General features: G+C 39.5%; 1 protein-coding gene across 6 annotated transcripts in view; it reads right to left on the bottom strand.

Annotated features, from left to right (window-relative positions):
* Nucleotides 1–26,781, bottom strand: part of osbpl9 (oxysterol binding protein-like 9) — a 64,739-nt gene that overhangs the window by 21,877 nt on the left and 16,081 nt on the right. For 3 of the 6 annotated variants that reach the window (XM_060932099.1, XM_060932100.1, XM_060932102.1), the window contains exons 4-8: nt 22,745–22,821; nt 2,702–2,797; nt 2,458–2,505; nt 2,060–2,089; nt 1,890–1,940 (exon numbers count right to left, since the gene is read on the bottom strand). In XM_060932099.1, the coding sequence (XP_060788082.1) occupies nt 1,890–1,940; nt 2,060–2,089; nt 2,458–2,505; nt 2,702–2,797; nt 22,745–22,821 (302 nt within the window). Of the gene's footprint in view, nt 1–1,097; nt 1,866–1,889; nt 1,941–2,059; nt 2,090–2,457; nt 2,506–2,701; nt 2,798–20,820; nt 21,018–22,744; nt 22,822–26,781 lie in introns of those variants that run through there. The other 3 variants (XM_060932103.1, XM_060932101.1, XM_060932104.1) reach the window with 3 other exon arrangements.

Genomic DNA, 26,781 nt, shown 5'->3' with positions numbered 1-26,781 from the left:
ACCTTATGAACTGGAACACTGATTGAGCCCCAGGCCTCGTCACCCAACATCAGTATCTGATCTCACTAATGCTCTGATGGCTGAATGAGCACAAATCCCCTCAGCCATATTCCAAAATCGAGTGGAAAGCCTTCCTGGAAAAGTAGAGGTCATGATAACAGCATAAAAGGGGACTGAATATGGAATGGGATGTTCAAACAGCAGTGTTTTGGTCAGGTGTCCACAAATTTTTGGCCATATAGTGTAATTTCAACCTGAAACTGGTTATATTTAAAAAGTAAGTTTTATTACATTTGGCATAAGTGTTATACTGGAATTTTACTGATTTTGCACACATTTACAATCTTTTGTTTGCTTAATAATTTTGTTTAAGTTATGTTAATGGCAAGATGTTCCTTCCGGTGAGGTAGTAAGATGGCTAATCTTAGGTTTTCCAATTAGAAATCACTCACTCTAAAGCATAAAGGCAGATTCTACCATAACAGAGGCCAGTTAAGTCCCATCTCCTTAAATTGCTGAATTGATTATTTTGATCATTCTATTAAGTTTTTCTAGTAGCATTTGGGGTCTTGGACATTCACAGTAAATTTTAGGACAGTAGTCCTGGTAACTAATTAATAAAAGCCTGACATGACAGACATGCTAAATGACAATAGAAACACATCGGTTTCTATCATCAAAATCTGACAGACAAACTAACGTCTACCATCATATTCTGACAGACACTCTAGATGACAATAGCAACAAAACTGTTTCTTACATTATTAATCTGACAAATTTAGTAATAATATTAAATACCTCATCACTAGAACCAAATAATAAAATAAAATATTGAAATAAAAAAGATAAAATTTATTTTCAAAATTGAAATAACAATAATTGTCAGAACAGTGACGATAGACACGACTGTGTCACTTTCGCGGGGAAATAACACATTGAAATGGCCTGTCGGCTGAAAGGGTCGCAAGTGGCTCTGATTTATCTCAACTTACGATAGTTTTCCTCCAGAAAAATTTAAATATGAATGCACAAATATATTCTCAATGTTAATATCGTCAAAAATTTATATCGTCAGGATAGCTGACTGAAAATCTTACCTCGATTTATTTGATGAAATCTAGCTGTCAGAACTCCAAGTCTTGCCCGGAAGTAAATGTCTGCTGTCACAAAAATCATGCGCAGTAGAATTTCCTCTTTGCGTCAGTCAACATGTGCGTGGTGAGGGCTTGAATTTTGCTATCGTCAGGTGCATTTGACCGACAGACTGATGATAGCATTTTTTAAAAATAACTGTGGGCTTCTCTGGTGAACGAAATAGGTTTTTCGCTGTTAATCTATTTCAACTCTATCTGTTGACACCCAAAAATTATAAAGCCTGCTTCCACACGATAACTACCAAAGATCCATAATGGCTGAGTCTATCATCAGGTCATCTGACAGAAATTCACTGACGATAGCAACAGGGATAATGAAAGTGATTTTTAAAATGGGAGTTATGTCTGTCAGATGTGTCAAAGAAATAGAACTTTATTCTTTAAAAATCTTTTATTGATATACTCAGTGTATTTTTAAATGACCTGCTGTTTTAGAAGACCAAATACCATATTTTCAATCTTGAAAATATTACCTCACTGAAAAAAGGACAAGAAAAATTTCTTATTTTGTGGGCAAGTGGTTAATGGATACAGTTACGGTAGAATCTGCCTAAAGCAAATTGGAAGGGCATTAGCAGATACCCATTTCATTATTGGTATCAATATCAGAAAAGAAAAAGTTGCAATTGTGCCATCTCTAGTTATCATGGTTACAAAGGATTACACAGACATTTTTACTATCTACACTGCACTACTGATTCATAACAAAGCTAAGAAAAAAAAAAAAGTTTTTACCTTGGCAATTTGAAGCAGTACTATACAGTGCTTGATCGATTCTACCATACTCTACAAAATAAAGCACAAATACAAAAAAAAAAAAAAAATTATGTAAAAACAATTAGACACCAATATTCTACTCAGAAGCTGAAGGACAAATAAGGGAGAAAACATTAGGACATACTTACACAAGTTGTTTCTTTCAGGTTCTCGATTTTCTTTAACAAAAAGGGGCATAATTAGGACATACAGTCCAAAGCTCTTTCAATACCAATGCCTTTACTTATAAAGGAACCATGAAGAACAATTCATATGAAAAAAGGCAAGTGAAAAGGTGAAGGTACAGAGCGGAAAATTGTGATTCCCAAATTATTGAAACTTTATATGCGCCTTTAAATGTAAAAACCGTTTCGCACTATAAAGCACAAAAATGTCCCCTTAAACTTTCAGAATGAGTACTTAGCTAAACGCATGCCACACACTTTTACTAGATACCAACTACACACACACACCTCTCAGCTTTGCAGAGAAAAACAATCCCTGAATAAAATAAACGTCATCAGGCGAGATGATGATAATGACTTACTCTGCGTGACTCGTCATCTTTGCAGTCTTTTATCTTTTCATCAAAGAGCTACAAGATGAGAGGAAACAAGAAACAACCTTGATGAAAAACAAAACCCAAAAACAGTATGCTAATAATACAATTTTCTGATAAAAACACACACACACACACACACACACACACACACACACACACACACACACACACACACACACACGAAACAATCTTCACAATCCTCATTCAAATGAACGATGACAAAATTTACCTTTAATTGGTCGATCAGAATCTGCAAGTACGCATCTGCTTCAGCAAGCTTTTTGTCAAAGTCTTGAATGCTCGGAACAAACGCTGTCTCCGCCTCCTGGAATCGAGAGTAGGAGAGACTGTTTTGAGTCACCGCACCAGCTTGAAACACCTCCATGCTGTGCTTCCCTTTGCCATGTTCTGCTTTCCATTTTCAAGAAGAGGCCAGTGCAGCAAGCAGTAATGACCCCAGCCTTTTTCCTTCCACACCCTAATGACATTAGCTTAATTATAGATAAAATGGCTTCCAAACAGCAATCAAACTGAAGACAGGCCACCACTGCTACACAGAACCATAGAACAAAGGCTAACTGGATAAAATAAAAAAAACCAAAAAAAAAAAAACCAAAGGCTACACTGGATAAAATTGGTGTGTGTTCATGACAAATCATGTCAAAGGTAGAATGCAGCTATAATAACAGCAGTGGTCTACTGAGGTTGGATACTGGAAATTGGACTGGAAGTGTTCCCTCAATACCCTCATGGAATCAAGGCAATAACCATGACAAAAGAGTACATTTTCAAGTACAAACAATGCTTCTATAAAGACAATTTTATCATCTTGCTGCCACAGTATCCAGTGATGTTTACTCCAGATTACATTGTATTTTCCAGACATTTACACATTTTGCATAGGAGCTCCATAAATTAATGGTAAAGTTTACAAGTAAGAGTCATCACCTACAAAAAAAAAAAAATTCTTTTCTCCCAGTAAAAAGGGCAAATGAAAAACATTACACATATGAATCTGTAATTAGGCAAATCAGACGCTCGCTGGTCATGCTGTGAAAATTGTGCATGCAGACGCTCATCTAAGTTTCCAAACCTGTCATTGCTTAATTATTGAATATTTTCTGCTTTCCAAAAAAAATTCTCTCATTAACATCATTCAGTACTTTGGGAGTAACGGCAGGTTAAAGTTAGTACAACGGAGTACACTCTCTGCTCGCGGGACATCGGGACACTACCGGGGATTTTTGAGTCACAGGAAAGTGGTCAGACTCTCTCTCTCTCTCTCTCTCTCTCTCTCTTCTGATTGGTTTCTGACTGGGTTACTTGTGAATAATCAGATAACTTTTATTGGGGTGTTCTCCCACTCTCACCGTTTCTGATCAAGTATTCAGCAAAATTTTCCGTCAGCTAGTTTTGATGTTATGATTAACAGGAGACTTCGAAGTGAGTTTTCAAGCTTTACCGACTTGTGTTTTCAAATCAAACTGATTCATGTAAATAAATAATTTTAGAATGTAACTGTAGTTGTTTTGATGGAAAAATATTGAGATCTGAGTGGTCAGAATGATATTTAAAAAAAAATACGGAAGTCAGAAATGGGAATGTCAATTTCAATTCAATTAACTGGAACTGTTTATTGGATGTGGAGCTCACAGTTTTTTGGGGTTTTTTTGAGGTTAGCCTTGAAAGCTGTGAATATCATTTATATTCTTTAATATAAACACTAGTAGGCCCTACTTTTGAGAAATACAAAGGCCTACAGAGCAGAAAGAGGGTATTAGAAATATTGTTTTATTACTTTTTTTAATTGAGTGTACCAATTTAAAGTTTTACTTAATTAGCATAATTAATACTAATTTGCATACTTTGATTTTACTAATTTTTCCAAACTTTGTATTCAATATACAACCATCTATGTGCTTGCCAATTTCAATGTAAATATCTTGAAAAATCATTTGATCTCATTCGTTAACGAGGCCCATTTTGGACCACGTGATCCGAATACAGAATATTAGGGCAGTTTTCTAAAAATTAAGCCTTTTTTTTTTTCAATCGTTGATTTGTAATATTTCAAGAACGGATAAACATTTTGTGTACAAAGTATGTTGTTTAGCATTCAATTCTGAACTCAATGAAAGCAGATTCAAGCAATTTGGATTGAATTTTCACCTGATATGCCTACTGTAATGATTTGCATAAGTGTTTTGAATACTCTGAAATTCACCAACACTGCCTGAAACCCCCACAAACTTCTCCCATGCTCTCTTCTGGATTGGACTCAGAGTGCCATCGCTTTGTCAAGGAGAATCTAGCATGTTCCAAGTTCATGATTCATTAATGTAAAATAAAACCATCAGTGTAGTATGTTTGACATGACTAACATTACAAATAAATTTATTTTATATATACACATTACAAATAAATTTTTTATTTTATATATATATATATATATATATATATATATATATATATATATATATATATATATATATATATACACACACACACACACACACACACACACAGTTAACTTCGATTAACTATAGAGATGCATCGAATATTTCTGGCCTAAAATGGACAAAATATCACTTTGTTTTTGACTGAAAGAAAATAAAGGCAGAATATTTTGACAGAAAAGTTAAATTGGCTGACAGTGAAGTGTCAAATTCAATGCTTTACAATTTGAGTAAATACAATTGGAAATTAATGCCAATTAAAAATTAGAAAGTAATTAAATATGCTGCTTTGGTCTTTTCAAATTTTGCTCAAACACTTAATATAGCAGCAGATCGCCAGTCAAAAAATATCTATATCTCAACAAATGATTTTAAAAATACTGAATTCAAACAAACAACCCTGTACTTTGTTTCTTACTGTTTAATATGATTAAAAAACTGGATAAAAAAACCCCAAAAAAACCTATACTGTTATGCTTCTTACTGTTTAAGGTGAAATCACCTACAGTGGTGCTTGAAAGTTTGTGAACCCTTTAGAATTTTCTATATTTCTGCATAAATATGACCTAAAACATCATCAGATTTTCATACAAGTCCTACAACTAAATAAAGAGAACCCAGTTAAACAAAAGAGACAAAATTATAATACTTGGTCATTCATTTATTGAGGAAAATGATCCAATATTACAGATCTGTGAGTGGCAAAAGTATGTGAACCTTTGCATTCAGTATCTGGTGTGACCCCCTTGTGCAGCAATAACTGCAACTAAACGTTTCCAGTAACTGTTGATCAGTCCTGCACACCGGCTTGGAGGAATTTTAGCCCATTTCCTCCATACAGAACAGCTTCAACTCTGGGATGTTGGTGGGTTTCCTCACATGAACTGCTCGCTTCAGGTCCTTCCACAACATTTCCATTGGATTAAGGTCAGGACTTTGACTTGGCTATCCCAAAACATTAACTTTATTCTTCTTTAACCATTCTTTGGTAGAACAACTTGTGTGCTTAGGATCGTTGTCTTGCTGCATGACCCACCTTCTCTTGAGATTCAGTTCATGGACAGATGTCCTGACATTTTCCTTTAGAATTTGCTGATATAATTCAGAATTCATTGTTCCATCAATGATGGCAAGCCATACAGGCCCAGATGCAGCAAAACAGGCCCAAACCATGATACTACTACCACCACCACCACCACCATGTTTCACAGATGAGATAAGGTTCTTATGTTGGAATGCAGTGATTTCCTTTCTCCATACATAACGCTTCTCATTTAAATCAAAAAGTTCTATTTTGGTCTCATCCGTCCACAAAACATTTTTCCAATAGCCTTCTGGCTTGTCCACGTGATCTTGAGCAAACTGCAGACGAGCAGCAATGTTCTTTTTGGAGAGCAGTGGCTTCTCCTCGCAACCCTGCCATGCACACCATTGTTGTTCAGTGTTCTCCTGATGGTAGACTCATGAACATTAGCCAATGTGAGAGAGGCCTTTAGGCTACATCCACACGACATCGGCAACGAGATTTTTTTTTTTTTTAAATATCACGTCCACATGGGCAATGGATCAGTAAAATATCAGGTACATATGGCAACGCAACGCTTGCTGAAAACGATGCAATACACATGCCACACCTCTACGTGCGCTGTAAGACGCTCCCATCGGAGACACCAGAACAATAGAAGTAGACGCATGCACATAAACCCCTTCTTCTGTAGCATCAGCCACATAAAGTTTTGATTATTAATCAGTAGCGTAAAACGAAAGCCGCGGAAAGAGGAATGAATGGGGGTAGATGGAAGCCGGTATGCCAACATTCTGATATCCTCCAGAATTCTTTAATGGTCCGGAATAAATCGAATGCTACACGTTGTTCTTCTATGTCCTTTTTGAGGAATGTATTGTCGGACTTAAACCAACATCTGAAGAGTTGAGATCGCTCCTTTTTTTTCCCCTATTTTTGCTGGTGGGATTGTTTTTGTTTTTGGAAAGCGCACAGGCGGTGCGCGGTTTGGTTATACTCAGTACTTCCGCAGTGTTTGGACTAAAGACTCTGCCCTAAGGGCTATTCTCTCTCTCTCTCTCTCACTCACTTTGCACCATTACACAATAAATATTCACAGTGAAAATATTTTGTAAGCGCGTTTCATGAACCAAGTTATAGGATTTGTTGACAACTCGCATCGAGTTCGTTACACTTCTACCCAGCGTGAAGCACTGACAGTCATGTGGTTGTGACGTCATCGTAAACAAATCCGTTCTACTCATCCAGACGACTTCGCAACGGCAACATTGCCAGATCTTTCCACTCTGGAACCCGTTCTCAAAAAGATTGCGTTTTGGGCACCCAAAACGCCGGTGCCGTGTGGACGCTAGGCCTAAACAATAAGCAATTGTATCGGAGTCACCTGAATCCGTTGCTGTGTGGACAGGGCCTTTGATAGATTCCTGTTCTTTAAATAAAACAGGGTGCCCATTCACACCTGATTGTCATCCCATTGACTGAAAACACCTGACTCTAGTTTCACCTTCAAATTAACTGCTAATCCTAGAGGTTCACATACTTTTGCCACTCACAGATATGTAATATTGGATCATTTTCCTCAATAAACAAGTGACCAAGGATAATATTTTTGTCTCATTTGTTTAACTGGGTTCTCTTTATCCACTTTTAGGACTTGTGTGAAAATCTGATGTTCTAGGTCATATATATGCAGAAATATAGAAAATTCTAAAGGGTTCACAAACTTTCAAGCACCACTGTAAAAGTCCAACATCTAGTTTTGATTTTGTGGTTGCCACTGTCGGCAAGCAGATCCCAACTGCTTAGCTGGTAATGTTTTACACCCTTCCCTATTCTCCTTAAAGCAGGATATAGTGGAAATTCTCCTTTGCTTTTTTTTTTTGATGATTATTTTGATGATTTTGATCATTAATCACAATTTCTGTACATAATAATAATAATAATAATAATAATAATAATAATAAGCAGGCAAAAAAACAATCGCACAATCCTAATAGACTTGTCTGAGTATACAGTTTATAGATTGCTGTATTAAGTTACAGTGGTGACCGAGTGCTATTAAGGACATCACATGCACTCACTTCCCCTTCTGCCTCAAACATAAACATGGTGTTCTGAGCACACATCAATTTACATTACTATAATGGACACTCGAAATGTGCATACAAATACCCAAGATACAGTTTTTTTGTGACACTTTATGACAAGACCTAAATGTCTGACTGATGAAACCAAAACCAACAACCAGAAAAAGAAACCACTTGCTAAGCACTAATGTTCCCAGGTAAGTAGTTAGCTAATGTAATTAGAGATGAAAGTGGAGCAAAGAAAAAAACAAACAAAAAAAACCCCTGAACTTTTGAAAGTCAAACTAAGATAGGGGGGGGGGGGGGGGGGGGGGGGGTGTCCCCCGAAAATATTTTAATAACACGCAAAACCCTGCATTCTACTACTTATTTTCACTAAAACAAGTTATAACTTTTTTAAGATTTTTTTGGGGGCTTTTTCCACCTTTATTGGATAGGACAGTGTGGAGACAGGAAATGAGCGGGAGAGAGAGACGGGGAGGGATCGGGAAATGACCTCGGGTCGGAATCGAACCCGGGTCCCTGGATTTATGGTATGGCGCCTTATCCACCTGAGCCACGACGCCCCAACAAGTTATAACTTTTAAGCCTTTTTCTTTCGTGTACATTAATGATTAACATGTCAAAAATATCAAATTTAATTCCCCTAGTTAATGAGTAATTTTCAGGAGTGCATTTAGAAAACATGGTGATTTTCCTGGCTACACAGTTCATTACCTTGAAAAAAATCAGACAGTTGAAGGTAAACTCAGCAAAACCCCAAACAGTACTGATAAAAAGTAAAGGTCGGTTAGAGTTTCTAAAGCTTTCAGGTTTCAATGTTGGGGACACTGAGCCTCGTTTATCAGAGTTGTGAGTTTGCATAAGCTAAAGTGAACTAAAAATTTCCAATTCATATTTATGTGAGTTGAAGCCAATTGTTTACATTAGTTCGTATTGTCTGTAAATTTAAATACGCCAATGAATACCAAATTTCTCATATAAATCAGGGGCGGGCGGGCGGCATGGTGGTGTAGTGGTTAGCGCTGTCGCCTCACAGCAAGAAGGTCCGGGTTCAAGCCCCATGGCCGGCGTGGGCCTTTCTGTGTGGAGTTTGCATGTTCTCCCCGTGTCCGCGTGGGTTTCCTCTGGGTGCTCCGGTTTCCCCCACAGTCCAAAGACATGCAGGTTAGGTTAACTGGCGACTCTAAATTGACCGTAGGTGTGAATGTGGGTGTGAATGGTTGTCTGTGTCTATGCGTCAGCCCTGTGATGACCTGGTGACTTGTCCAGGGTGTACCCCGCCTTTCGCCCGTAGTCAGCTGGGATAGGCTCCAGCTTGCCTGCGACCCTGTAGAACAGGATAAAGCGGCTAGAGATAATGAGATGAGATGAAATCAGGGGTGTAGGGTGTGTGTGTGTGTGTGTGTCACACACTGACTGGCAGCCTGAGTACATTATGTAACAAAAAATAATTACCATTGCTAGTTTTAGGCAGCTTAGAAACCGGGTCTTCCATTATTGCTGTTTCTTCCACATTTTCTTGATGGTGTATTCTAGAAACGGCACTAAAACTTAGCTTCGAAGCCTCAAAATAAATAAATAAATAAATAAATAAATTGCTTACCTCTCTTCACATCAAAAGAAGGAGGAAAGTTTTGCTTGTTTTGACATGGCAAATTATTAACACAAGAAAAAATACTCGTAATTCGCAACTAAAAAGACTGCAGCTACACTGGCAGCTTGACCATGCTTTCTAGTGCGATTGTGTTGCGCTTGCGCAGAACGGTGTCAGTCCTGCACGCCTTAGCACGTGCACCTGAAGGGGCACCTTGCGCGCGCATGCCTAACGAGCTCCGGCACGCGCGCCGTTAACAAAAAACACCTGTCTTTAATCAATGAACTATGTTTGGGCTATTTAAGGATTGCGCCCATGCAAGGACGATGCGAAGTATTACGCCACGTCTAGGAACGCGAAAAATCAGAAAAATAAATTTCTCCATTCGGAAAACCGGAGATTTTCAAGAGTTTTGTCAAATATCCGGATTTCCGGGTATTTTGTCATTAGCGGAAAAAATTCGGAGGAATTTTCATGAAAATCTAAAAATCCGGAATTCCGGGAAAATACGGAACACTTTCATGACTACGTAATGTAATGGAGTCCTTTCAGCACTAGCCATTTGACTTACCACAGCACAGCGGAATTGCTCAAATCTGACTGGTCAGAAGGTGTGCATTATTTTTGTATAACAGCACACTCAGTTCCAACTGGAATATGCACATTAATATTAACACTCTCATTCTGATATGTTACTGTTTCTATATTAGATGGTCATATATGGGGACTTGTATGGTGAACACTACACAATCTAAAACTAACAAATATACTATTCAAAAAAAGTAGGGGATATTTTATTTTGAGATCCAAATTTTCACATATACAAAGGGATACAAAAGCATGTTGTATAGTTCCTTACTGAGGAAGCATTTCCAAAGAAATTCATCACCCAAACACATCAATGACACTCTCATGATCAGCACGGGATGCTACTGATGATCAAGGGGGTCGTGCCACAAATTTGCATGACTCTGAATTGGAAGGTTAGAGCCACTCCAAAGGAACATTTTGAAGAGAAAGCATCAGATTATCAGTAGTTGAAGTCGTTAATTAAACAGAGACCATGCGCCGTCTAACACAGGATGAGAGGTTACGTGCCCTTGGCATGCTACAGGTTGGCACAAGACAGGTCGTTGTGGCAAGAGCATTGAATGTTTCCCAGTCTGTCATCAGCAGATTATGGTCCAGACATCGTGCTACAGGGTCTGTTCAGGATAGACCACGATCCGGTCGACCAAGGGCAACAACTCAGGCTCAGGACAGATTCATCCGCACTATTGCCTTGAGAAATCGTATGGTAACAGCAAATCAGATAAGGTCTCAACTTCGAAGGGATACTGGCTTGGTAGTGAGTGGCCAGACCATCAGGAATCGACTGCACAGATTTCACTTACACGCCCGACGTCCTCGTGTCATTCCCTGTTTGAGGGATCGTCACATTAGGGCCAGACTCCAATGGTGTCGTCATCATCAACGCTGGGATAATCGCCGATGGAACCACGTAATGTTCTCAGATGAGTCGAGGTTCACTGTGGACTTCCTGGACAGACGCAGGAGGGTTTGGCGCCGACGTAACGAACGTCATTAGACATGATCCGTATGGGGGTGGCTCTGTAATGGTGTGGGGAGGCATCACTGCTGCTGGCAGAACAGACTTGCATGTTGTTGCTGGACATGTCACAGGGCAGTACTACCGGGACAACATCTTGGCACCCCATATTGTGCTGTTTCCACGTCGTTATGGCCGCCGTTTCATTTTCCAAGATGACAATGCCGGATGTCATAGGGCCAGGATCGTTACAGATTACCTCCAGCAGCAGAATATCACCAGATTACCATGGCCAGCACTCAGTCCGGACCTTTCCCCCATCGAGCATGTCTGGGACATGCTTGGACAGCGGCTACGCCAACGTCAACAACCTCCTGCCAATGTCCAAGAACTTGCTGCAGCATTGCAACAGGAATGGAATAACATTCCCCAAAATGACCTGGGACGTCTCATTTGGAGTATGCCACGCCGAATTCGAGCTTGTCTAGCCAACCGAGGGGGTTTTACCCGCTACTGACTCGGTTTCAAAATGGTGGTAAATTTGCTGTGTGACCCTGTGTTTGTGTTGACCCTTATTCTGGAGAATCTGTCCTTTACTGACTGTACACAGGGTTTCGAATAAATTGACAAATGTTTCCTTAATGTTTTTCTGTCATTTGTTTCCTTCCTGACCTCATGATCTGCATTTCATTCTACTTGTAAATCCAATATCCCCTACTTTTTTTGAATAGTATAGATTGAAAACAGGTTGTTTAACAAAGTAATTCTTATAATCATTAATGTGGTCAAGTGTTTTGTTAGGAGACATTATTTAACATTTATGGAAGGTGCAAGTTATGCACATGACTTGTACGCACTTCCCCTTTTGCCTCAAACATCAACATGGTGTTCTCATGGTAAAGATAGCACACATCAATTTACATCACAATAACTAGCACTCAAAATGTGGGAATATCGATTCCCTGGACCAGCAGAAATGGCTGAAGTGCCCTTGAGCCAGACACCTGTCCCCCACTGGAGGTGCTGCAGCGCAGCTGCCCACTACTCTGGGTGTGTCTGTGTGTGTGTGTGTGTGTGTGTGTGTGTGTGTGTGTGTGTGTGTGTGTGTGTGTGTGTGTGTGTACACGCACATCCCCAGATGGTTTAAATGCAGAGACAAAATTTCACTATGCTCTAATGTGCATGTGATGAATAAAGACATAAAATTCCCCTTAAAAAAAAAGGGTCTCGGGTTTAGCCACTCTCAGTCTTGGTACTGCTTTTCAGTTTCCATTATTTTTTTTCAGTAACATGACGGGCTGCAGTTTGTGTGTGTGTATATGTGAGAGAGGGCGAGAGAGAGCGAGAGAGAGAGAGAGAGCGAGAGTGTTTATTGCAGCTTTAAAGTATGAGAACCTCTCTCTTTGACGCTCCACAACATTAAATCGAACTATAAACCATTAAAATGTGAAATATGTTGTTCACTGATAAATTAAACATGGTAATCATTGGCAAACTGCTATGGTATAAGCATAATAAGGCACTCCAGACTGTGCTGTTATACGAAAATAATGTACTTCAAGGGGTAGCATCACTCAGCGTCCATCTCATGGCACATCACCCCCCCCCTTATTTCTTACTTAATCGCAAGACACGTTCATTATCAAGCTAGCTCATTTTAGACCAAGTATATCATGTAATTAAAACCATACACTATCAAGCCAGCTAATCTGAGGCTAATTTATACAGTATGAATCAAGTAGTTAAGGTTATTAGCAAGCTAGCTAATTATGATATTAGACAAACACATAGCTGATTTTGTTAGCAAGCTAATTAAAATTCAGAAAACTACTACCTATGTAAATTAAAAACCACCATCCTGGTGGGAATTGGCAATGACTAAACTGTGTGCCAACAGTATATATTTCTACTTCAGCTCAGGTACAAACAGACTGCTCATACGCAATTCCATTTTCATACACACATTATAATGTACTTCACTCCAGAAAAGCCATACAGACAGTGAACTTTTCAAAAGAAATAAAAATAGGAAGTTTTCTGGTTCTAAACATGGCGAATGCATGTCAATAAGTCACTGTGTGCTTTAATCGTACACAGTACAGAATGCATGGTTTCAGAGATATGGCTAAATTAACTAAAACATTAGCAGCTATTGTAAAAAGAGTCACTGCAACAGCATGGTTAAATATTAACAATAAAATATAAAAAAGGTACTCCCCAATTTGGACTCTTTCCTGCGTAGGGGGGCTCGAGGAACTTTACGTTGACCTCCAGGGCAGGAACTGGCCGTACGGACTCTCGCCACAGGGACATGAAGGAAAGCCATTGACACCTCCCCACCATTTTACTGCACTTCAAATAAAAGCTGAAAACAGTTTATAAAAGGGGTCAAAGTCTTCTTTGCTGCATGTGTACACGAGTCTCCACTAAGAGCAAAAGTGGGCTGAGCTAAGGATGGGGTTGGGATCAGGAAAAGTTTCTCTTGTAAAACAGTTCTTATCAGGGACAACTTCACAAGTCAGACCTCTGACACATTGTCTCATTAAACGTCAGAAAGAAGGCACCTGACTGAAATGGTAGATGACTGACCGAATACTGTTGTGTCATAGTCAAATCAGTAAACACAAGATTATCTCATTTGCTCACAACCAAAGTGATATGCATGTGTGGAGTTTTAAATAATCAAGCTCAGAGTCAAACAAACGTGACTAAATGGATAGTGAAAAGAAAGTTTGTGACCAGAGTAAAGTTCTCATCTCATCTCATTATCTCTAGCCGCTTTATCCTTCTACAGGGTCGCAGGCAAGCTGGAGCCTATCCCAGCTGACTACGGGCGAAAGGCGGGGTACACCCTGGACAAGTCGCCAGGTCATCACAGGGCTGACACATAGACACAGACAACCATTCACACTCACATTCACACCTACAGTCAATTTAGAGTCACCAGTTAACCTAACCTGCATGTCTTTGGACTGTGGGGGAAACCGGAGCACCCAGAGGAAACCCACGCGGACACGGGGAGAACATGCAAACTCCGCACAGAAAGGCCCTCGCCGGCCCCGGGGCTCGAACCCAGGACCTTCTTGCTGTGAGGCGACAGCGCTAACCACTACACCACTGTGCCGCCCCAGAGTAAAGTTGCTCAGCATTTTATTTGCCCAACATTCATAGGGTCGTCACACTAGAGGCGGAATGCCGTCGGAATGAAAATTCTTCATATATTCCGGGATATTCTTGTGGCCGGCCCAAATGTTTTACTCATGCTCAAAACATTCGAGGTACATTCGAAGAGGAGAAACATCGAACGGCATTCGAAGTGTATTCTAACTGTATTCTAAATACAGCAATACAGCATTCGAAACATTCTGATCGCGTTCAAGGGAAAAATTGAAATGGCAAGCCACTTCAAATTCTGCCAGAATGTCCCAAATGTGCCTTAAATGAGCCGGAATGCCGTCTGAATGAAAATTCTTCGTATATTCCGGGATATTCGAAGTACATTCTAAGTATTCGAGCTGCATTCTCTTTGAATTCCTAGACATTCGAAACATATTCAGCGGCTATTCCGGGAGCATTCTGACAGCATTTGAGGTGAATTCATACAGCATTCGAGGCACCTTCCAACCAGACTCCGAGTGGTATTCGGGCAGCAATCGAACCGCACTCGTACGGCATTCAAAGTGCATTCTTAATATTCTTACTGCATTCTAGGTATTCCTACTGTGTTCCAACTACACTTGAACTGCATTAGAAAGCTAATAGAGGTTTTCGACCCACATGACCATTGCCATGTCGACAAGTAGATGGCGCCATTTTGGCGGTCACAACAATGGCGACTCCCGCTAGCCCAACATGTGGGTTATCGAGCGACATTACACTGTCGTGTACCGTACAGCATCTCGATGGTAAAAGAGCAGATATCGCGAAAATTGACGGAGGCTGGTATACGTGACCCATACTCGTTACCTAATCACCTGTTTATGCCACAGCATGCATTGTTTGAATGGTTGCCATGACAACATATGCAAAGATTTCCAACAACATTTTGTGGCAAAAAAATTCCATAACAGTCTACTTCAACATGATACCAAGTAAAAGTAAATTCATTGCAGTTAGAAAAATAGTGTCCAGGTTGAGAGAGAGAGAGAGAGAGAGAGAGAGAGAGAGAGAGAGAGTTACATTAATCATATAGAAAAACGCATAATAATTAATGTCTAGTATTGAATTCTAGCTTTGTCCATTGCATATTCACATCTAAAAAGTACAACCCACCCAACAACATGGCTCTGCCTCGCCTGAGGGCACTGTGTATGTTAAACCTAGACTACACGTAAGCCGCCCAAACACTAGTAAGAAGCCCGGTGCCAGGTAGCCCCATTGATGAGGCTGAGCGGTCCCCGTCTCACGTATATAAAACCATGGATGTATAAAGATAAAACCATCGTAGCCTGACTAGTGGGGCTAGGTGCCAGGTAGCCTGAACACCGCCTAACAGGGCTTACATGTAGGCTAGGTGCTAGGCTACATGTATAATGTGTCATTTATCTCGCATACGATATCTTTAAACTTTTGGAAAAGTTACCGGAGACAAAATTGTTCGCCACACAAATGCGTGTGTTCGGTGGGCTGCCAATTCTCTCGCCTGATCGCCGCGATCCACTTTTCGCGACGCTGTCGATCAGCCGGGAACCTATGGAACGTTAATCCAGGTTTATCCCCTCCTGTTGTGGCAGCTAACTGCACAATACATATCAGGCATTCTACGATAAAAGTAAGCGATGAAGAAGATGGATATTACAAGCGTTGTTTGCTGATAAGTGTGGCTTTGTTTGACCTCCAAAATGGCGGCGTAAACAGTATCACGTGACCCTATGACGTCAGGTCGAAAACCTCTATACACCCGGAATGTGCAAGAATCATTTGAGGTGGGTTCAAAGTGCATTAAGTATTTGAATGACATTCTTCCAAAGCTGTAAGAATGTTAGTCAGTTTGAAATTCCCACCCGAATGTGGCATGAATTTTGAAAAATTTTTCATTCCGGCTGGTTCTGCTTGATTCCTGCTAATTCCAAATAAGTGTGATGGGGGCCTCAGGAACAAGGATGCACTCGCTGTTGAAAATAACAAAATGCACACATTATCCACTGGCATAGTACCTTTATTCACTTTCTACTACTACCAAAAATAAAAGCAATTGCTTCGGAATAACACACAAAAAAAGGCTTTGTTAAAGTTTTAACCCTGTTTTTACCATCTGCATGTTCTGCATCCTCACTGAATTTGTGGCAAATATTGTACACTGAACTTTGTCGTCAATTCATATCCTGAATTTGCCTCAAAAGGTTAGCTGGATGTGTATCCCACTGCCCAGCCAACCACTCATTTATTTTAAAAGATTAAAACGTGAAACGGTACCATGGTGACACGGGGTAGCTCTGCCGCCTCACAGCTCAGGTTACTGTCTTTCTGGAATTTTGTCCCTTCTCCCATGTTTGTTTGCATTCTCTGGTTTCCTTCCGCTGGCCAAAATCCTAAAAGGTAAGCATATAAGCTATACTAATTTTCCCCCTAGGTGTGAATGTGTGTGCATGGTGCTTTGTGATAGACTGGCATCCCATGTGGGGTGAATTCTCCCACCTTGGGCTTGGGATAGGCTCCAGATCTACCACGCCCCTGCCCAGGATAGTGAAGATGAACGAACGAACGAACGAACGATGTCTAATGTGTTTTCTTACATGACTGGTTTACTGAACAATGAATGCATTGTGACTCAAACATACCTGTGCAGAACAAACACACTGATTCTGATAGTGAAAGTATTCAGATGCAAAGGATATTATTCATGATTATTCTTCTATTTGATAGATTAACAGGATCTCATTTAATTGGATATGGCATTTATATTACATTACAGGCGTTTAGCAGACACTCTTATCCAGACCAACGTACAACATACCCAGAGCAGCCTGGGGAGCAATTGGGGGTTAGGTGCCTTGCTCAAGGGCACTTCAGCCATTTCTGGTGGTCCAAGGAATCAAATCAGTGACCTTTTGGTTTCAAAGCTACTTATCTAACCATTAGGCCATGGTCAGCATTTCACCTGGATTAGCCTCAATCAATTTTTCTATTGTGATTGAGTTCTCTCTATGAATGTTTTTTATTCCGACTGAACTGTCGAGTTTGTCATGTTTGCCCAGAGCTCTCACTAGACATGCAGTTAGGTTAACACGGAGCAACCTTGGTCTGAAGTGCCCTTGAGCAAGGCACCTAACCCCCAACTACTCTCTGGGTGCTGTAGCATAGCTACATAGTCTGTGCTTACAGTGGTGCTTGAAAGTTTGTGAACCCTTTAGAATTTTCTATATTTCTGCATAAATATGACCCAAAACATCATCAGATTTTCACACAAGTCCTAAAAGTAGATAAAGAGAACCCAGTTAAATAAATTAGACAAAAATATGATACTTGGTCATTTATTTATTGAGGAAAATGATCCAATATCTGTGAGTGGCAAAAGTATGTGAACCTCTAGGATTAGCAGTTAATTTGAAGGTGAAATTAGAGTCAGGTGTTTTCAATCAATGGGATGACAAATCAGGTGTGAGTGGGCACCCTGTTTTATTTAAAGAACAGGGATCTATCAAAATCTGATCTTCACAACACATGTTTGTGCAAGTGTATCATGGCACGAACAAAGGAGATTTCCGAGGACCTCAGAAAAAGCGTTGTTGATGCTCATCAGGCTGGAAAAGGTTACAAAACCATCTCTAAAGAGTTTGGACTCCACCAATCCACAGTCAGACAGATTGTGTACAAATGGAGGAAATTCAAGACCATTGTTACCCTCCCCAGGAGTGGTCAACCAACAAAGATCACTCCAAGAGCAAGGTGTGTAATAGTTGGCGAGGTCACAAAGGACCCCAGGGTAACTTCTAAGCAACTGAAGGCCTCTCTCACATTGGCTAATGTTAATGTTCATGAGTCCACCATCAGGAGAACACTGAACAACAATGGTGTGCATGACAGGGTTGCAAGGAGAAAGCCACTGCTCTCCAAAAAACTTGCTGCTTGTCTGCAGTTTGCTAAAGATCACATGGACAAGCCAGAAGGCTATTGGAAAAATGTTTTGTGGATGGCTGAGGCCAAAACAGAACAATTTGGTTTAAATGAGAAGCGTTATGTTTGGAGAAAGGAAAACACTGCATTCCAGCATAACAACCTTATCCCATCTGTGAAACATGGTGGTGGTAGTATCATGGTTTGGGCCTGTTTTGCTGCATCTGGGCCAGGACGGCTTGCCATCATTGATGGAACAATGAATTCTGAATTATACCAGGGAATTCTAAAGGAAAATGTCAGGACATCTGTCCATGAACTGAATTTCAAGAGAAGGTGGGTCATGCAGCAAGACAACGATCCGAAGCACACAAGTCGTTGTACCAAAGAATGGTTAAAGAACAATAAAGTGAATGTTTTGGAATGGCCAAGTCAAAGTCCTGACCTTAATCCAATCAAAATGTTGTGGAAGGACCTGAAGCGAGCAGTTCATGTGAGGAAACCCACCAACATCCCAGAGTCGAAGCTGTTCTGTACGGAGGAATGGGCTAAAATTCCTCCAAGCCAGTGTGCAGGACTGATCAACAGTTACCGGAAACATTTACTTGCAGTTATTGCTGCACAAGGGGGTCACACCAGATACTGAAAGCAAAGGTTCACATACTTTTGCCACTCACAGATATGTAATATTGGATCATTTTCCTCAATAAATAAATGACCAAGTATAATATTTTTGTCTCATTTGTTTAACTGGGTTCTCTTTATCTACTTTTAGGACCTGTGTGAAAATCTGATGATGTTTTGGGTCATATTTTTGCAGAAATATAGAAAATTCTAAAGGGTTCACAAACTTTTAAGCACCACTGTAAGTGTAGGTGTGACAAAGGCTTTTTGGCTTGGCTTCTCTTCTCTCCAGCACAGCCATCTTGTGACACACCAGGACCGGAAAAATTTGGGTTACTCACAGAATCATTCAGGTTATTCATGTATTATAAGACTGCAAATAAAAGTAGCCATTGTGTCATGCTGTTCAAAAGCGTATTTTCCCCACCGACAACTAATGTGGAGAACCAATCAGATTGTAAAGGTCAAGATCTTGAAGCTTGTGGCCAGAAAAGTAGCAAAGAAAGTAATTTGTGAGCAGAACATCTGTGGCTAAGACTATTTTAAAAGTGTCATATTTCATTTGCTTAATTTTTTTATTTTTTAGGCATGTGTGAAGTTTTATACACAGCAACTTGTATTGTACCAGTACTCAACCAAAACAGACTCCACATTCCATCAGGGAAAACGTAACATTGTTTATAAGGTGAATGTGGATATTATATATGTGCGGTACCAGTCAAAAGTTTGGACACACCTTCTAATTCACTGGATTTTCTTTAATAGTATTAATTAAAACACAGTTCATGTCTTCAAGTAATGATGGATGTTGTTTGCCTTTACTTAGTTCAGCGGTTCTTGACATAATATGGATTACTACAGTTGTGGAATAGAGCTTTTTACTGTATTTTTTATTATTTACTGTTTGATCTCAAACACATTTAGGCAGCAAGAAATTGCCCTAATTAATTTTTGACGAGGCACCTGTTAATTGAAAAGCATTCCAGGCAACTACCTCATGAAGCTGGTTAAGAGAATGCCAGTAGTGTGCAAAGCGTCAAAGTAAATGGCAGATACTTTGAAGAACCTAAAATATGAAACATTGGTTTTTTTTAATTTAACACTTTGTTTACCACATAATTCTATATACGTTATTTCATAGTTTTGATGTCTTCAGGATTGTTCTACAATGTAGAAAATAGTTAAAATACAGGAAAATCTATGAATGAGTACAGGTGTCACAACTTTTGAGTGGTGGGGTCAAGAGTTATGACCACATCTCTTCTCACAAGTCTCTCAAACACAAATTTATTTCTAAAACACTAAAATAGGTCGATTATAATAATTCAGAGAGAAAATTACTTCAAACAATTTAACCATAATCAAATAAAGCATCAAATAATTCATGTCTTTAACCGACACAAATAGTCTGCGACATACATCTGTCACATGAAGCATGTTTAAACTTCATTATGTTTTTCTTAGAACACACTTTATCCTGAGTACAAAAACATGTTCTGCCAGAATGTCAGTGACTAACCATTTTAAACACCTGCACTTGTTGAGCTTAAGGCAAAACAGGAAATGGCTCTGATGCCTCACTGTAAAGCCCGAGTCACAGTTAAGCCTGAATGAACACAGCAAATCAAACTAACAGGGTGTTTGTGAATTTAGTCTCCAAGTCCGTTAGAACAAGAACTCACTTTAGGACGTTTCCTGAGCCAAACACCATCTTTAACTTGATTCTACTCAATGTTCAGGCAGGGGCATACGTATGTACACACACACACACACACACACACACACACACACACACACACACACACACACACACAGCAAAACAGTACAATATGCTGCATGGATTCATAGGTTTAAACATGCAGGTCATACACAATACCCCAACCTTCACGATCCAAAATACATCAACCCACTACATGACTCATTTACACTGACACTCCAACAAGACAAGTACTCACAAGAACCCTGCCTCTGCTGAACTGGGACATTAGACTAGCTGACGGCTTTCCTGTCTTCGTCCTATGAAACAATTACCCCCTAGCTGTCAGCCCAAGTCAGATTTTCCTCCGTTGGCCACATGCTAAAACATGCCGCTACAAAAATCTTGTTCAACTACAACATGAAAAGCACATAGCATTTCAAGTAACTCATGACAGGAAGTATAGACTTCCTCAAATTAAAAAAAAGGAAAAGAAGGGGGGGAAAGCCCTCCCTGAAAGGGGTCAAACAAATGAACAGCTGCTCTGATTGGATAGTCATCTGCTGCAGATGAGAGTGTGCAGAGCTGGGATTGGCTCATTAGGGGCTTTAGGGATCATGTGACTGGAAGGCTTCATATTGCTAGGCAAGTAGGTTCATGCATCAGTCAGTCAGAAGAATGATTCACGTTGAGGGCAAGACGCAAGGAGTTGAGGAAAGGAAAGGAGAAGGGAGGAGAGCACAGGAGAGGCAAAGGGATCAAATTGTTTTAAAAAGGACAGAAAACAACCAAATAGCTAAAAAGAGAACTTGTGTGCCGGTAAATAAGCGTTCTGTGCTCAGATTTCCTGGATTACATCTCTCACACACACACACACACACACACACACACACACACACACACACACACACACACACACACACACACACGTCACACGAACCACACCAAAATATATAGAATTAAGACAGCAAGAAAGAGCACAAACAAATGAAAGGTCTGTGTTTCACTGTATAAATAAACTGAAGATTACAGAGGCATAACTTTGTTCTGTAAAATACTAAGGAAAAAACAATTAGAAACTCAGTCTATGCTCACTGAAAGGATTTGTGTCACGTTTTCACTCGTCTCAAGCAGCTCTTCTATCAAAGCTGTTCAAAACAATTCTACCAACTGCAAATCATGAAATGACAATGCTTTAGTTTCTGTTCTACATCATCTACATTGTGCCTGTATTGAGAGTCCATTAAAAGAAAAAATAAACTCGTGTGCAATCCTGCAGGATTAAATTGTCCATTATAATGAATCCTGGCTGGTATAAAGCCTCACACTTTATATTCACATTTAACAAAATCATGATTGGAATTTTTTTTTTCTGTTAATACATCCATTGTACAATACTGTGGATATTCTGAACAGATAAAAACTGTTCTAACTTGATCTGTTCGTTTATACTAGCTGCTCAATGTGAGTTTTATCATAGATGTTTATAATAAATAAATAAATAAATAAAACCTCAAGACACCTTCCTGAGAAACTAATTAATTAATAATTTCATATAAAACTTTCTCAGTAAAATATTATTCAGAGTGGAGGTTTAAATGGAGGTTTCAGCTGTTTCTGGTGCAATCTGTTGTTTTAACGGACTACGCTTTCAGAAAAAGCTTGAGGGGCATAAGCTCTTCTATAGAAGGCAGAAAGCACTAGATGCAAAGAGGGAAAATTAATTACTTATTGATTAATTTGATTTCCGGGTAAGTAAATGACACGCCTCTCCACCAATCCACCAGCATTCAGCTCATGGGTGATGGATGCAGAAGATCGAAGATATGGGCAATATGTAGCTCTCCCTCTCTGCATTGCAATGCAAATACATGTTAATGCAGAAGTATTAACCAGGCCTTATACTGAAGGCCAGATCCCTGAACAAAAGCAAGGCAACATCTAATAACATCATCTTGGGTGTTTATTATGTAAAAACATAACAGATGTCATAAATAGGAGAAAAATGTAGCAGTAAGATTAATATAATTAGCACTATTATTAAATAAACAGGACCATGAAGCAATTCCTGGGTAGCTCATCACAAATGTTCCTTTATTTCATGTTCAAGCCTGATGAATGACCGTTTCCAAAAGAATTCTTCAGGATGTTTCACATGAACAGAAAGACACTTGATCTCTTACCCGTAGCTGGAGAGCGTGACGCAGAATCGTCCCCTCTAATGCATGGATCCACTTCTCCCGCTCGTCTGCGTCTCGGGCTGCCAGGGCAGAACATCCACAACAAAATCCATTAGACACACAACACACACACAAAGAAGGAGGGGTAGAGGGACAACAGTGAACGAGGCCAACAGCAGCACAGCTTAATATAGCTACAGAGGTGACGGATGATCAAGGTTCGGCTGTGCTCCTTTTGCTTTCAAGAAGGCACAGAGAGAGAGAACTGAGAACTAAACTGGACCAGTGTCACACACCCACACCAAACCACATCCATGTATTAATATGTGGAACACACTTGCACACAATTTCACTGAAAGCAGAAACTGCAGTATGACCAAAGCACCTTTCTTACAACTTGCCAGTTTTATGAAGACAACGTACACCAACATCAACACTGCTGCAATAAAACGTGAGCCTTTTTATGGCTTGACCATCATAGAAAGAGAGAAATAAATGCTTGGATTGCTATGATCTCACTCATCTTACACTATACACAGTTTGTGTCCATATAAAGACTAGTTTGCAATCTTCCGTCCTTTTTATTTTTCTCCATTACACTGTCTCGGCTTAATCTGTATATTTTATAAATTAATTTATTGTTTATTTTCTTGTCTTATATTTGTGTGTTTATTTACTCATACATGTTCAGTTTTAAATTTTCAAAATTTTCATTTTGTTTTAATTATTGTGCTTATTTTATCCACTTTTTTTTTTTTTACCCTTTTCTGTTGCTTGTGTTCTTCTGCTAGCTTTTATTATTGTTTTTATTATAGTTTTATTAAATAAAAAATTGAAATAAATTTAGGAAGATCAAACTATAATTATTTACACAGTCTTGCGGTGGACTGGCATCCTATTCAGGGTGTATTTCCACCTCATGTCCAGTGTTTAGATAAAGCAGTTACTGAAGAAAAAGGAATGAATGATACCAAAAGTTACAGGGATTTAGAAAATACAGTACTAGTCACAAGTTTGTACACCCCTACCCAGTCATGGGTTTTTCTGTATCGACTATTCTACATTATAGAACAATACGGACATCAACACTATGAAATAACATATGCAACAGATATGGATTTACGTAGTAAACAAATACTTGATTAAAAAATGATGTTCCATATTTTAGATTCTTCAAAGTAGCCATCATTTATTACTTTAATACATAAAGTGTATTAATTAATGAAAAATAAAGAAAAACCATTGAATTTGAAGGTGTACACAAACGTTTGATTGGTACTCTAACTACAGGTAGTCGTCGACTTACGACTGCGTTTGGTTACGACTGACCGGTCGTAAACCGATCTGGTCGTAAGTCGGCCTATGTTAAACGAACGTAAGTATATTGTGATGTGTAATGATATTGTAATCATCTTAGTCTTATTTTATCAACATTTTCTTATTTCATTACCGTGGCTCATTATTTGGTTTAAGTCAAACACTGCATACTACACTGCGTACAGTACAATTCATTTAATATGTGCAAAATAAAAAATACGAAATACAGGTGTGAAAAATAGAAAACATTTTAGTTTGAAACATACCAAAATGCAAACGTAAAACATGGCAAAATACAAAATTTAGTGACCGCTGGCATCACCGGTGCTTGGTTGTGGGTCGTCTACGTCGTCATCATCAGCTGTTGCAGCGCTCGGGCTGGCGGGAGGATTTGCTCGTTTCATAAACCAGGAGCTGGGACGGAAACTGTATGACAGAGTGCGCGAGGGAGCGCGCGAGAGAGATTGCGCATGTGCCTGGAGCTGGGGCGGAAACTGTATGACGGAGTGCGCGAGGGAACACGCGAGAGAGACTGCACATGTGCCTGGAGCTGGGGCGGAAACTGTTGTACGCGGCGAGAGGCGCTGCCGGGAGCTGGGGCGGAAACTGTCGTACGCTCAGCTAGCTCAGCTGGGAAACACTTGCCAGTCATGATCAGACGGTCGTAAAGTCGATCGGTCGTAAGTCGACGACTACCTGTATTTCATTTTTCATTGCTGTACTTGGTACACGGTACCAGTCAAAAGTTTGGACACATCTAATTCAATGGTTTTTCTTTATTTTTATTTCTTTGTTGAGGGAACCTTAAAGGAATGTGGTGGCGAGCAGGGTTTGAGAAGTGTAGTAAAGGATAGTAAACTGTGCTACTTTTACCTGCAGCTGGATGTACTAAATTTAGCCGGGAAAATATCATAATATTGAAAAACTACCGTTATTAACACTTGCTCCATATTTAGATGTGACGTATTCATTTTAACTCCAGAACCTGTTTAAACCAATCAAGCTACATAAACTAAAAATAAAAAAATGACACAAATCCAGACACCAAGTATCCAGAAAAACAGGCACTAAAATAGTACAGGATTTGTAATTTTGTCCTTTCTCTATAAACTCAATCGTATTTTCTCAAGTAAAGCAGAAAAACTAGTCAACAAGATGTGAAATATAGCTGACACTTAGCTTAGCAAAAACAGCTCAGAGCTTTCGCAGGCATTAACCAGATCCGTGCTGCATGCCAAATACAAAAAAAAAAAAAAACCCACACACACATTCAGCTCCACAGGGGAAAATGTTCAGATCTGTTTCTACATTACAAGGAAAAGGCCTCTCAGTTTCAGCCTATGCATCTTTCAAACCACTGCATCCAGGTATGCGCAGTACAAATATATTGAGCAACAATCCAACAGAATGAATGAATCACACTCAACTGGGAAGATTTAACCTCACAGACGAAGACGAAATCAGTCGTTAAAATGTTTTATGCTATTCAGTGCTTGAAAATCCTGCTGAACTTCACTTTATTTGATTTGAGCTTCCCAGTGTAACCCATCAAAAACCAACGTCTCCTAGATCCATGTGGTATTTACAGCGCAAAACAAACACAACCCTCCCGGTATTAACTGGCATTAAAAGGCTTATAGGTTGACTCATATGATTAGTTTCTCTTACTATACTTTATGAAATTGACTTGGATTATTCTACAAGCCTGTCAGCACAAAAGAACATGCCATGTTCCCCATATTTGTGATAAATCAATGACATCACGGCTTCACTGAATGAATGCAAATGAAATCTGACCAGGAGCACTGACCTGAGCCCATGGTAGTTCAATACAGATTTCTGGAAGAAATTTCTAGACTGCAACTCATTATAAAGATGACACAATATTCTGAGGGAACAGCAGGAAAGGCAGGTTTCAGAAAAAAAACCTCAAGCATTATTCCAGGTAAAATTGGACCTCTCCTTTTTCTTACCAGCACAACAGAGCACATCTAATGGACAGAGACAGAAAGAGACAGAGATAGGAAAGAGTGTAATGGAATAGGTGGGTAATGAATAAGGGTATGGAACACAATGTACCCAACTAATGATAAAGGACGAGTGAAAGGGAGGAGGAAGCGAGCCAAACGTATTCTGTATTTTACACACTGTCCTATACATTTGCTAATACAATAAGTGAAGGAGGAAAAAAAATTGTACAAGTTCATTTTGACCAAATTTGAAGGTATTAGTTTCACACATTCTCCACAAGCGAAAAGATAATGATGTTCTGTGAATGAGAGTATCATGAAACTCTTTTTTAAAAACGGTGAACATAGTTTCATGAACATTTGGGAGGGACAAAATGGTGGACAGGAATTCTGTATTGTATCTAGCATTTTCTTCACTGCCAAGCCTCATATCTGCAGCTTAGAGAAACACAACACAGGCTAGAATGTGGTGGACATTATTAGGAAATAGTTTCAATTCAAAGACGACATGCCCTCCTACTGAGCAAGTCTCGCATGACATCATGTTAACGTGGCTGCGCACACTGTTACCGGGAAACAGAACACCGTTTCATGACTGGGTTTATAGCCATATTTATTTTTAAGTCAAGCAATATGGACACATTAGTTGTTTCAATCTGTAACACTGACCATACCACTGGCTGTTTTGAGGAAGTTTTACAGCACCAGTCAAAAGTTTGGACACCCCATTTTCTACATTGTAGAACAATACTG

This window comes from Neoarius graeffei, chromosome 10 (assembly GCF_027579695.1).
Source record: "Neoarius graeffei isolate fNeoGra1 chromosome 10, fNeoGra1.pri, whole genome shotgun sequence".
Taxonomy (NCBI): domain Eukaryota; kingdom Metazoa; phylum Chordata; class Actinopteri; order Siluriformes; family Ariidae; genus Neoarius; species Neoarius graeffei.
This window is presented reverse-complemented; position numbering and strand designations above follow the sequence as displayed.